This window comes from Macaca nemestrina, chromosome 4, assembly GCF_043159975.1.
Source record: "Macaca nemestrina isolate mMacNem1 chromosome 4, mMacNem.hap1, whole genome shotgun sequence".
Taxonomy (NCBI): domain Eukaryota; kingdom Metazoa; phylum Chordata; class Mammalia; order Primates; family Cercopithecidae; genus Macaca; species Macaca nemestrina.
In genome coordinates, this window is record NC_092128.1 from 83,087,551 (window position 1) to 83,102,029 (window position 14,479).

Consider the following 14,479-nt stretch of genomic DNA (forward strand, 5'->3'; position numbering starts at 1 on the left):
CACACACCCACTTCAACATTTCTCTTCATGATTTCCTATTTGAGAGATCATTCCTTTATTTCCACTGAAACAGGAGCCTGGAAGACATCTTTGGCCCTCTCTACTTCACCCCTGTAGCCATTCAGCTTTTAAAACGTGTCTTTTCCCTAATATCACTCCATTCTATTCACTTATTTGCCTTCTCTGACAATACATTATCGTATATCACTATTGCATCTCACCAGGTTGATGAGGATACTAGCTCGCCTTCTTCTCTTCATTTGTGCTCTCACACCTCTTGAAGCTCTTTCAGTGGCTCCACAGATAACCTACAGGAGTCTACAGCATTGGCTACTCTTTAACCTTATTTCTCTTTAAGTCTCCTACTGCAGTACAGCCCTCCAGTCACAATAAACAGCTTGAGATTATGGACACTGACCAATCCCTCCTGCATTTCCTCGCAGTATTGGATCTCTGGTCTCAAGTATTTCTCTTCTTCATCTTTACCTGGCTTTCTCCTACCTAAGCTTAAGTCTCAGCTATAACATCTTGTTCTCCTCAGAATTTTCTTGACCCACTAAGAAGGATTCTTACAGCATCTGTCCTTAACATTCTCACAGCTCTTTTACCCACTGCATTAAAAATCTCCCTTTCCCTGTCTAATCCCCAAGCTGCGAGGTCTGTGAAGATGACTGTTTCTGAGTCAACGTTATCCCCAGGGTTGGCTGAGTGCCTGAGACACCACTGTTACTCGACACAAACTTGACTGATTTAATTGAATCTAGCAAAACTATGAATTTTACTGATGTGGCATGATAGGTCCGTGTCCTCAGTGGACAAAATTATTCAGCAGATTCAAAAGGGAGCTAGGAATAAAGTCCAGGCCAGAGCTCCAGCAGTCAGAGCTGCCTGTGGGGCACCAGCTGCGAGACCTGGCTTCAGATGCATGAGGGCGCCAAACTGCCTGCTAAAAAGCGGAAATGCTTTGTCCTCTCAGTTAAATTGTTCCCTTCAAATACTTACTAAACAAAGAGAAAATCTAGTTAATACATATGATCTTTCCAAATTGGCTCTAATTGCCTCTAGGCACTGTTAGGCATAGAAAATTTTCTATAGTTAAATGCATTTTCAAGAGTCTGGTTGTTTCAAGTCACGGTGTAGTCTATTCCAGACTACATTTTCTCAGCATTGCACTATTTCAGTATACCACCTGGTCATGTAAAACTTCAATTATGGTTTCAGTAGCAGTGGAAAAATTAATTATATTAAAATACCTAGATGATCTAATTCTGAAGGGTTCAGTTAGAGCTTAAGTATACATGAATATATGAAGAAGGGTTGAAGTAAATATGAAGGTATGATATTTTGTGGGAATAAAGCAACATTTTAAAGTCACTTTCCTATAATAATCTATACAATTTGTGCTAATTAAATCTTAATAAGTTTGCTATGGTGTGGGTGGGGAGTACTGAACATGCTAGATGGTTAAATATATCAAAAGTATGAAAGAAATATTTCAAAATAATGGAGGGCAGCTATTCCCATGAGCTTACAAATTATATTATAAAGCAATAATTACTTTAAAATTAGGTGTAAATAACCTTAAATACATAGGGGAATTTGGAAAGCAAGAAATAAAACTTCTCAAATAATTGGAAACATGAATTATCTCATAAACTATATCGGGATAAATGGCTAAACATTTGAGAAGAAAATAATGCTGAATTTCTAATTTATTTCTTACACAAAACAGAGCAAGATCAAAACCTCAAATATAAAAAAGTAAAATAACAAAAATAACACAAGGAAATTTTTTTTAATTCTTAAATTTGGAAGATGTTTCCAAGTCAAAAATTAAGCCCGAGCCAGGCACGGTTGGTCACACATATAATCCCAAAACTTTAGAAGGCTGAGATGGGAAGCTTGCTTGAGGCCAGGAGTTCCAAGACCAACCTAGGCAGCACAGTGAAACCTCATCTCTTCAAAAAGCAAAACAAAACAAAAAATTAGCCAGGTGTGACGGTGCACACCTGTAGTTCCAGCTATTTAGGAGGGTGAGGCAGGAGGATGGCTTGAGCCTGGGAAGTTGGGGCTGCAGTGAGCTGAGATTGTGCCACTGCACTTCAACCTGCACATCAAAGTGAGATCCTGTATAAAAAATAAAGAAATAAAATACACCAACATGGCACAAGTATACATATGTAACAAACCTGCACGTTATGTACATGTACCCTAGAACTTAAAGTATAATAAAAAATAAATAATAAAACTAAATTTAAAAAAAGAAATAAAATAAAGTCCAAAGTTCAAAAGAGAATATTGTCACTGCAAAATTTGGAAACATTCATATATCAAACAATATCATAAATAATATTACAAAGGTCACAAAGAAAAAACAAAGAAACAAATGCTTTCAAAATGTCTATTCCCCAAAATTTACCTATGAATTTAGAGCTAATCTAATAAAAATACTAGTAAGTTCAACTGAGGATGTATTTATAGTTTTTTTTTGTTTGTTATTTTTGTGTGTGTTGTGTATTGTTTTGAAGCCAATCAATATTGAGGTAAATATGAAGTTACTTTAATAGATTGCTTATTGCAATTCATGGCATATAGAAACTGTTTCTAATGTTTTAGTTGTCTCCACCTGGTCATGTAAAACTTCAATTATGGTTTAAACAGTAGTGGGTTTATTAAATTAAATAAATTTAATAATTAAATTTGTTAATTAAATTAAAATACAATACTTACATCATTCTAATAAGTTCCAGGAATTAATATTATATATAGTTAAAAATTAGATTAAAACTATCTATATTTTGGAAAGTATTTTAGGAATTAAAATAATATAAAATTTCAAATGCACCATCAAGTAACACATTTAATTAAAAGACATGAATCAGAATTATTTTAAAGAGAAACACATCAGATGTCCTGTTCTACCTGTGCATGTTCAGGGGTTTGCTGCTTTATACATAAATCAAACCTGCACATCTCCCTGTATCCCTGAGCCCTCACAACTCACCCCTCCTACTGCCTTGGGGTTTTGAGGATGCAGGGGATGCCCTGGCCCTCTAGGGCCACTGCCCTGGGCTGCATACAGAATAGTAGGCTCTAAGAGATCACCTGCAAAAAGCTGGATTTCAGACTCTAACTCAGCCATTTTTACTTACTGTGATCATTTGATTTTCTTAGATCATTGAGCTTTCTCTCATTTGACAGTTTCCAAGCAACTCTCTTGAGCTATTTTTTCAATTTTGATGAAGGAAATGGTGTTTTCCAATAGTTTCTCCAAGTCTTTGGCCGTCATTCTGTAGAAGTCAATGTTTAGATATTTGCATATAACTCGGGGCGTTTCTATTTCTAAGCAGTTAATTCCCGTCTCTATTGATTTTCTGCAAAGTTGCATTTCGTGTTCTTGATGTGGTTCAAGCAGTGTCTGGTGTTTTAGCTAAAGCTTTTGAATCTAGCTTTCAAACTGTGCATTATCACACTGTGTTTACTCTGCTTAGAGAATTTTGACTTGAACTACAAGTGCTTCCTACATTTGATTTTATTCACATAACCTTTTAAATATTCTTTTTTTCTCTCAAGTTTCTTTTAAAGGAAACATTTAACAGTATTGATGAGTTTCTTCATATTAACTTGAGACTGATACTCTTGCTCTTCATTTTATGACTTACTGTTTTAGTCTGGTTCCTTTTGTCTCATTCATATAATCTTCTCTTCACACTTTGGCAGTTTAGACAGAGGTTTTAAGTAGGTCTATTTATCATTTACAACCTGTTCTCTTATGTGCTAAAGTTTGCAAGCATTTCTTTCTGCTCCTTCAGTTCTTACACTCTTTCTTGTTATTCACATGCAGGGAACAAGCACATTTATAGGCCTTCCTAAAACTGTTCATTTTCATCAAAGTTATTAGTTATACCCCTCTGACGTTGTTCTACATACAAGCTTCGGAGATGCCTATATTGTTGGCTTCAATCATGGGACTGGTGGAATTTTGACATCTCCTTGAGTGACTATATCTGTCCTTGAAAATGAGCCATCATCACTCTATTAAATGACATTTTAGAGACCTTTCCTGCCTATTCTTTGTCAAAGTCTACTGTATCTTCCAGTGAAAATGTGGACCTGTTCACGTCTTTATTAAGTGCTGACAAACACAAAATTTCAAAAGTTCAGAGGACTGGTCTCCATTGCAGGTGACTTGAGGGCTTCAAAGGCATGTATATTCAGTCTAATCTTTAAGCTAACATGACTGTATTCTGCAACATGGGCAGAAAATCTTTTAGCTAGCTTGTATTCCCTCAATGTACATCAGCAATATACTATTAAAACAACCAAAGTTGCACATACCAAGATTTCCAAGGGAAGATTAATCCAGACAACATCATCAGAACACTGCAGATGCTCCGGGACTAGCCAGAAGGACATTGTTATGGTGACGGTAGGTCCTCCATGGCTCTGTGTGGGCACTGCAGTTCTGCCTCTGACCAACAACTGGTGAACTATAACTGCCTGTCTGGAATATTGTGAGCGTTCTACCTCAACCCAAGCCAAGTACCTGGCACCAGTGCCGACCATCAGTGGAGTTGAAATTAAAAAGAAGCTTGTGGTACAAACTAGTGCTCATGAATTTTGGTCCAGTTACTGCCAAAATAGAAAGGGTTATTATTTGTATAGTACATTGTGTGGATGGAAAGAGCTGAATACAGCTAGAACAGATTGAACAGATTAGCCCATGAGCTGTGACCAGAGGCTACACCTGATCCAACAGAATCCAAGGGATCCAATCAACAATGTCACAGCCTATGCTCCATACATGAGCTTTTCAAGGTATAATTGTAGGGCAGCCTGCAGTAGTAGATTCATGTGCCCATGTCCCTAGGTAAGGCTCTTTTTTCTCTGGATTTGAAAGTTCCTTCTACAGATGTAGATGGCTTATCCATCCCGTTTACTAAGATCATAGCAATTTCCCTCCTCTGGGAGGAATCACCTTCCTTCCTTTGTGTTTTGTCAGACACTGAGGAATTAAAGGCTTCAGCAAAAGTATTACCTTGCTTGGGTTTCAACTGTAAGAATTTGGGAGAAATCAGCCAGCTCTGAAATGTCTTCACATTTCATGGATTTCCAGTGTTGCAGCGTGTCTCAGTACAATCCAGCAGTTCAGAGTGCGGGAGACTCTTATGTGTGACCCAGTGACTCAAGCTCCTTCCATCATTTGAATCTATCATCTTCAGCAATGGCTGTGTAAATCTCAGAGTGACCTGGGGATAGTTTCCAAATCACCTAGCCATCTTCAGATTTGGGGCTGCCTTTGGGGAGGGAGCAATCTTATTTTCTTTCTTTCAGTCGCAGTCCTCAATTCCCTTTGGCCATCACTTGAGACTTTGCTATAAACAACTCCATTCATTTCTTTTTTTTTTTTTTTTTGCCATGAACAACTCCATTCTGCTTTTTTCTTGAAAAACAAAAACAAACAAACAAACAAAAAACAGGCTCTTCTTTTGTTTTTCTTCTTTTGTTTTTCCTCTTTTGTTTTTCCTTTTTTTGTAATAGGTTTTATATTTTAAAGCCATAACTATTTTTAAAAATTAAAAAACAAAAACATTGTTCAGGCCAAGGAAACAGGACTATAAGACAACTGCCAGTCAGCAACTTCTGCTGAAGAGGTTCTAGATGAGGGAATGGTGGATCAGAAATCTTCATGACTTCAGTAAGTCTGGCATAGGTTCTGTGACCTCAGTGTCCACATGATAGTTCAATAATACAATGATTTCTGATTTGAGATGTCTGATCTGATTGTGTGGAAATTCAGAGCTTAGAGTTTATGGCTGGGAGGACCTTTCCAGAGTCCTAGTTGTGGGTCCCATTGTGCCTCTGCTCCCTTATTTCTAACATAAGGGTATAAATATGTATGTCCTAGGGTTATGGTGAGGGTGAAATGGGATTGCGAATGAAAATCACTATCCCCATTCTTGCATGTAGTAATCACTTGATAAACTGAGCTATTACTAAATTTTAGATAGGAATGAAAATTTAAATGTGAGCTAGTGGGAAAGAAAGTACAGGCCTAATCAGCTTCATTGGATAAGCATGACTAGGCACTACATGCTTTTCTCCATGGGCCTAAAGAAGAAACTTCTCCAGCTTTATGGCATGAATCAGAAATATGTGCTTCGGCATTATTTTGCAATAAATACAAATAAACAAACAAGCCCATGGATTTATACAGATCTTTCAAAAGAGCGGTGGGATAAGACTGTAGCTCACCACATTGTTAACACTGAGTATCCAAGTGCACAAAGTCATACAGGAGAGTGTCTTTGTCAGTTGACAAGTGAAACATTACACATCTCAGTTTACCCAAAAAGTTTGATGTTTGCCTCATGTAGAAGAGGAAGAAACTGCAGTTCAAAATGAGAAAACAAATGAATGTAATATACTACAAGAGTAAACAAAACAATGTACACATTAAGGAAACAAGAACTTTTTACAAATGATCTCATGTTAAGCAAGATTTTAATGGCTTTCAATAGAATTAAGCTTTTCAGTGGCTAAATTATCAAAGACCAAAGTTGTTTTTCACTAAAGGTATCACACGGTGACACGATATCCAAATTTTATCTGGGTTTCCTAATTTTGAAGGTTTAATGAAAGTACCTATTTTTTGCCAAAATCTTCTTACATGGTTTAAAAGTAATTTTCTCAAAATTATTATTTACCAAACAAAATTTGTTGTCACCCTGATAACAGATAAGCTTTATGAATTACTGTGTCACAGGCAGAGCACTTCTCCTTATAAAAAGCTGTATGTACAGATTCTTGTACTGGACTCTACATTTGGTGACCCCTGAGCAAAAATGTAAAGTTTGGTTAAATATTATTTTTGGTAACTTATCTCCTTCCCTTGACAACAAAACCTCCCTCTCTGGCTAGCCCTGAAGGATTTATCATCCATTCCAAATGGCTTTTCCTAAAGTATTCATCAATTAGTTTCTGATAAGATATAAATTATCTCCTCTAAAGTATTTGTCATAACACAGAAAGTCTTGAAAAATAATAACTGCTGTGAATGCAGGCCTCATTTCAATGCACTTTTCTTCTCTCTGGGATCTTTGTCCTTCAAATCCAGTTTGCCTAGTTGTACTATTATGCCTCAAACAGCTATTGATTTTGTTTTTTATTGTTGTTCTGAGAAGAAATTGTAGTTTAATATAAGCTATTGCATATAGCCAAAGAGAAAAGTCAAGAGCATTCTTAATAACAGACTTTCAAAATACATAAAAAGATAGAGATTTATATATCTAGCTAAATAAATAGCTATCAATATAGGTATAGATAGATACATACATTTATTTTTGCAGGAATGAAGAAAGAAGTGACCTAGTATCAGCAGCCCATTATCTAATCTCCTATTCCTTTTAATGAAGGCACAACATGATTATGATCCAGGTGCTCTTTTTGATGTTGATTGTTGAAAATGCAGTATTACTATGCCCTGCTGAGCCATGCTTTTGTTTGTACTGGGAACCCGTACCAATTCATTTGTTCAAAGAGAAATGCAATGTTTTGCCAGGTGTTGCGATTCATGTCCATAATCCCAGCTACTCAGGAGGCTGAGGTGGGAGGATAGTTTGAGCCTAGGAGTTCATGATCACCTGTGAGATATAGCAAGACTCCATCTCAAAAAATAATAAAAAAGCAATGTTTTGAATCAGGTATTTATATACAATCTAAATAAATGTGATATTCAGTAGAATTGCCCCAGTTCATGCCTGAGGACCAGTCATCTCTCATGTACCCAAGGTCTGTTCTCACCATCAGAAGGTGAGAGGGAAGGTACCCTACAGGGGCATATCTACCCCAGAGTAGTTATCCCAAAACTTATTCTCTGTTTCCCATTGATTCAAAACCACCTCAGTCATTGGTAGTAGGGACCTAATTTCTATTGGCAAATATACTTAATCATCTTTGTAGTTCTAGAAATAGACCTTTGTATAACCAGTGACAAGCAGTCACATTGTTGCTTTTCTTTTCTTTCCATTGCAGCTGTATTCCATAAAGAATGTAAATGCTTTTTGTTCTAAGCCCCCAAAGCAAAGTGATTAAAAGTATAAAAGTATAAGAAATCCACAAAATTTACAGAATAGGCAGTCAAGTATAAAACAAAGAGTTTACTTAAAGTAAACTCTTTAAGATAATAATGAAGTTTGATGATAATAACTAAGTGGTGATCATCATTCTTTTCTCCTTTATGAAGACAGAGGGCAAAAATCAATTTGTCTGCTAAAATTTCATATATGTTATTTGTGTGCTCAAGTCAAGTTTTTTGTACTTGCCATAATATCTAAATTATAACTATATACTGGATACTTATTATGTTTCACAAATTATCAAGTTAAGTGTTTACTCAGTCAATAAATAATTGAGTTTACTGGAGTTGTAAGATTCTAGCCACACCAACATCAACACAATACACTACATGAATTTGAGAAATTGTGTTTGCTTACAATTACTTCATAAATTCCCCCAACTCTTCTCACACTTGAATGAGTAACTAGGCTCTGCAATAACATTACACCAATATTAAAAATAACAGCAACAGCAGGAGCAGAAGCAACAACAAATGAACTGCTACCCTATCCTTTTCCCTCTCTGAACACTAACAAGACTAGAGGTAAATGTTACCATCCTTGCCTTGATCCTGATCTTAGGGGGACGCTTTCAATATTTCACCATCATGTTATCTGTAGGGTTTTCGTAGAGGTTCATAATCAAGTTGAGGACATTTTCTTCTATTCATAGTTTGCTATGAGTTTTAGCAGAAATAGATTTTGAATTTTGCAAATGCTTTTACTCAGTCTATTGAGATGATCATTTACTTTTGTTTCTTTTTTAATTAGTAAATATTTGAGTCATATTGATTTATTTTGTAATTTAAAAATTTTTGCTATCATGCCATAAGCCCCACTTGGTCAAAATATTCTATCCTTTTGTTATATTCCTGGTTTTAATTTGATAAAATTATTTTTAGAATTTTTGCATCTGTACTCATGAGGGATATTTATGGTGAAGAAGAAGCAGGGCCAGCACTGGGCTTCAGATGCTGGGGGCTGAACAGAAAACTGAGGTGCTAGAGATTTACGACTTGCTATTCATGGCTCATAGTTCAGGACGTTTTCAATGTTGCTACAGGATGTACAAACAAAGACAGTGTAGAATTGGCCCAAAGACCTTACTTTGCCAAACCCTGTTCTGCAATAACAATCAAATACATTTAAAATTTATCTAAATTGAATAGATTAAACAATGCACATTAATAATCTTCAAACTACTTATTAACATAAGCAATTTTTAAAGTCATATATGTTCTTTTACCTTTGTCCTTCATGAAGATGGGCCCTTTCTTGAAAACAAATACTAAACACTTGGAGAACTTAAATTTCTTTTTCTTTTTCAAATTCATTTTATATATATTATACATCCTTCTGGAAATATACACCTAGCACACAACACGTTTAGTAAATATTGTTGAATGAAGAAATGGATTTTTATGCATTATTTGAGATGGCAGAAAAACAAAAGACATAAATCTAAATACCTAAGTGGGTATGCAAAACATGAAGAGCACCATCAAGCACTACAAACCAGCAAAAAGGACACAAAATCTTGTTATTTACAAAAACTAACCAGTTCAAAACTCAAAACAGATTAAGGACAACAAGATGATAGACAAAATTTTATCCAAATGGTTTTTAAATAGTGGTTTTCTTTTCATGCTGTAGATAGTTGTACATAGGAGAGACCCAGATCTCAAAAGTAATGATGCTCGGAAGATAAGAACAAGCCACATTTATTTAATATCCCTATCTGTAAGAACACAAGAGCTGGAAGGATGGGCTAATGAATGTTGTTTGGTTTTCATTTAAAAAAAAAATTACACTGTATTTCGGACTTTGTTATTGATTAATGACAAATTCATTGCTATAGATTTTATAAGCTGGAAAGCTAGTTTCTAGAGAGGGATCTCTTTTACAGTAGCAAAAAGATGCATGAATAGTATCCCACCTACAACACTATTGACTTACAAGGATTAAAATGTCCAATTAACAATTCCAACAGAACAAGTACAGTTTGAAACCGAACTCATTTCGAGTAATGAGAAAACACGTGCGATATTCTAGGAAGTAACTATCGCAGTCATTGACTCCATTATTAGCTGCATTCACTATAAGATGTTTGCCAATATCACATCTCAAAGATAAAATTTCTTTTTTTTTTTTTTTTCTTTGAGACAGAGTCTCCCTCTGTCACCAGCCTGGAGTGCAGTGGGCTCACTGCAACCTCTGCCTCCCAGGTCCAAGCAATTCTCCTGCCTCAGAATCATGAGTAGCTGGGACTACAGGCGCGCCCCACCATGCCCAGCTAATTTTTGTATTTTTAGTAGAGATGGGGTTTCACCATGTTGGTCAGGATGGTCTGGATCTCTTGACCTCATGAACCGCCTGCCTTGGCCTCCCAAAGTGCTGGGATTACAAGCGTGAGCCACCACGCCCAGCCAAATTAAACTTCTTATATTACTGGAGTTAATGACTTGTAAATAATGTGTCTCAACTGAAGCTATCTTTCAGTTTAATTAAATGAGGATTCAAGCTAAAGATTTTAATGCCCTTGTGATGCTTCCTAAACATAGTATTCAGTAACCAAAAATTTCTTCTCACTTCCCATCGTATATCTATTCAATTAAACATATAGAAGTTATTCTGTTACCTTTGTAGGAGCTTAGAACCTGGCGACACTCTTTGCCTTAATTAGAAATATACCAGGGCTATTTATGTTAAGGCTAAAAGGAAGGGGACAAGTGGTCTATAGTAAAAAATGAAGTGTTTTTCTTTTTAAATTTTGGTTAAGTTTTTTTAAAAATTTTGTCTAACTGTAATAAAAGCATCTCTACTATATTGTATGGATATATTTTTAAAATATATTTAAGAAAACATGGTAGGTCTTCATGTAGAAAAAACTGAAGTATCTTTTTGGCTCAAATTGTGCTCATATTTTTGCAAAATATTTTAGCTAATTGTAATAGATACATATTTTGTATATAATATGCATCAATTTTTAGAAGTTGTTTTGTGAAGACATGGCATTTCTATCAGAAAAAAAGAAAGCCACTCAATACTCTTGAGTGATTTTCCGTGATACGACTTCATAACTTGGGTCTAATATTCTTTTTAAAATGGTATGATGGGTGGGAGGGTAGCACTCCATTTTTACAAATTAAATGAACCATAATAAAATAGATTAAGATTAACTGGATAATTAAAAAGGTAATATCACATCCTAAACAGTTAAGCATTGCACTTAATTTTTTTTAAGTTGCAGATATACAGACAGATTAAGTTTTTGCAAAACATAATATGTAGAAAATGAGAGCAAACCACTTTTCATTTAATATTCCAGTCAGTGTAAAATACTGAACAGTAAATACAAATGCCTAAGGAACACGTGTGTGTGTGTGTGCATGCGTGTGTGTGTGTGTGAACTGAATTGTATATTAAACTATGTTTTCTTTGACTAGATTGAAGGAGTTGAGAAGGGGTTTTTCTATGAAGATAAAAGTAGCAATCCCCTTTAAGTAGCAAAAGGGATTGTAAAAGAGTCAGTGTCTGATTATCCTTTCTACTAGTTAGAATTCCCTTGCTGCTTGGAAGCCTAACAGGGTCCATTAGAAGTTTCTGATAGCAGACTGAAGGAACCGTAAGACACCGATAATCAGCAGAAAAGAAAAAAAAAAACAAGGACCAAGGAGAGGACTAAGGACCAAGGAGAGGACTACACAGCTGTCTGCATGCAAAGGAAAACTAAAGACCAGTGGAGAAAAGTGACCATTGCAAAAGCAGGAATAGGGCAGGGCAGCCATCGGCCAGGGTCAATCATCAGATCTAGACATAAAGATGGACAGGGACATTCTACACAACATCTGAGAGTCACAGCCTCCCACTTCCACCCCAGGCAGCGCCCCTCTCCCCACAGCTCCTACCCTCCAATCCCACCAGCCTTTGCCTCAAAGCCAGAGGCATCTGCACCAGCGCCCAGGCTCCTCCAGTCACCACTGCTGCCCTGGTGAGAGTCCAAGAGGTCATAGTGCCAGGGCTGCCAGGACAAGGAGGATGGGCCACTAAAGCCCTCTCAATCTGTTTCCCTGACATTTCATCTTGTTCCTGCTACCCTGTGGCTAATAACTCTTTAGCTCAGCCGGCCCTTCCCATGGACAGCGACATAGCCTTTGGGCTGCCCCTTCCTGACTTCTCCCTCTCGCCTCCCTCCCTCCCCAAGCCTCAGCAGCCCACGCACCCTGTCCCTCCTGCAGTTGATTCCAGCATTAGGTACGACTGGCCGTGCACAACCAGAGAGAACACTCACAGGATGTACCTTGGCACCTCTGAGCTCAGAAAATAACAAGTGTTTGGAGAAGAGTTGGTGAGTTGATTGTTACAGAAACTGCAGAGGTGGGCTCCCCATAGATGAAGGCTGACAGGGATCAGTTGGAAGGGACAGTGCCCCCATTATCCCTGCCCACACATCCTTAACTGTCTTATCTGCAGTGTTTGATTGTCCATGAAAATGATCGTGATTCTCAGAAGGTGCTCCTGCTACCTTTAGTCTCAGTGAGAAAGGTGGGAGGGAGAAGACATTAATGTTGCAATAGCTGCATCCTTCTTTGTCTGCAGCATTCACAGGATTTTAGAAATGAAAGGAGCAACTTGACTCTATCCAACTTGTGTAATCAGTCACCACTTATATGATGATGTTTCCAGAGCTCTCAGCTCAAACTTCTCTCCTAACTTCATACTCATAGATTGGAATGCTTATTGAACAACTGCCTCCTACTTTCTCAGACCACAATATGTCCAACCCTCGGCATATGTTCAACCCTGCACCATTCGCACACCTGCTTGAAAAACTTCCCTTCATAATGTTCTACTGCAGGAATAAATCCCTCATTCCTCTTAAACTGGAAGCCTTCAGGTCATCCTTGCCTCTTTTCATTGCAGCTCTCACTGCCTGGCAAACCCCAAAACCTCTGTGCTCCCTTAATATCATTCAATTCCATTCATTTTCTTCCGTTCTGATACTGCATGGTTAGGCCACCATAGCATCTTTATGTAGTTTACAAACAGTCTAAATTCTCTTCTTGCTTTTGTCCGCATTCCTGTTGACAAGCTACCAATTCATCCTCATTGCCCTTTGCATAAGCCCCATGTCCAAAAACTACAAGACTCTTCAGAGTGGACCCATCTCCATTTTTGTCATTTTTTCCCACAAGAATATACCACTTTTCCCACACTCAACATTTCAGTTCTCTAATCTGGCCAAGCTCTTCTTCATATTTTTATATAGTGCTTCCCAGGCCAGAAGGCTTTCTGTTCCTTACCTTTTACTTCACTATCACCTACTCAGGCTTAACTCTCAGTTGAGATATTAGTTTCTCCACTCTGTTCTTGACCCACCAACAAGGACTCCCATAGCACCAAATACCTAACATTTTCAGCTCTTACCTCTAACGACTGCATGAAAATTCCCCATTTCCCAAGGTCTTTATTCCACTGAATAATGAGAGGTTCTTGAAGATAAAGATTATGTTTAGTCAAGATGTTATTCTCAGGGAATGGCTCAGTAACTGAGACACTGATGACCCTAAAAAAAAAAAAAAAAAAAAAAAAAAAAAAAAATTGGTCTGATAAAATTTAATCTGGTAAAACTCTGAATTGTGTTGATAAGGAATATAAGGGTGTGAGTGGATACAGTTAGTCAGTAGGTTGTGGTGGAGTTAGAAATAAGGCCCATGATTGGTCTTAGGACACAGAGTTGCTTCTGCAACCCCCTATGCTGAGAGAACAAGCTTAAAAACTCAGCCACTTTGTTCTCCAATTTTTCTCTCAAATGTTTAAAACAAACAAGAGTTGGTGGTGATGAATATGTTTATGAAATAGATTTTGGTCATGGTTTCACAGATGTATACATACCTCCAAATTAATCAAGTCATATACATTTTTTAAAAATCCAGCTTTTTGCATGCTAATCGAAAATTAAACATCAACAAAATGGCGTTGAAAAAGGAGAAAACCTAAGTTGATATACAGTTATTGCCAAATGGGTCTATCAACTAAAAAATAATAATTAAACAAGTTCTCAAGAATTTGTCTATTGTTTTTCAACTCACACTACAATCTATTGCAGATTAATCTTGCTTAGCAGCACACAACTCAGTGGTATTATGTCTACACTATAGAATATCAGATGCTAAAAAGGTGCTATAGACCATTCACCTTAATCCATTCACTTGACAGATTAGCGAACTGTGATTCATTCATACTCCTTTCTGTAACTGCCATGTATTGCACTGTGAGATCAGATGTCCTCATACTGCTGTTTTTTTGTTTACCCTTTTTCCTCTTCCTAAGATACCTTTCCCAGGATTCTTTACTGACAA

General features: G+C 36.9%; 1 protein-coding gene across 5 annotated transcripts in view; it reads right to left on the reverse strand.

Annotated features, from left to right (window-relative positions):
* Nucleotides 1-14,479, reverse strand: part of LOC105475602 (von Willebrand factor D and EGF domains) — a 153,218-nt gene that overhangs the window by 106,779 nt on the left and 31,960 nt on the right. For all 5 annotated transcript variants that reach the window (XM_071094892.1, XM_071094890.1, XM_071094891.1 and 2 more), the window contains one exon: nt 13,545-13,683. In XM_071094892.1, coding sequence (XP_070950993.1) covers nt 13,545-13,572 — 28 coding nt within the window. In that variant the 5' untranslated portion in view covers nt 13,573-13,683. The remainder of the gene's footprint in view (nt 1-13,544; nt 13,684-14,479) is intronic.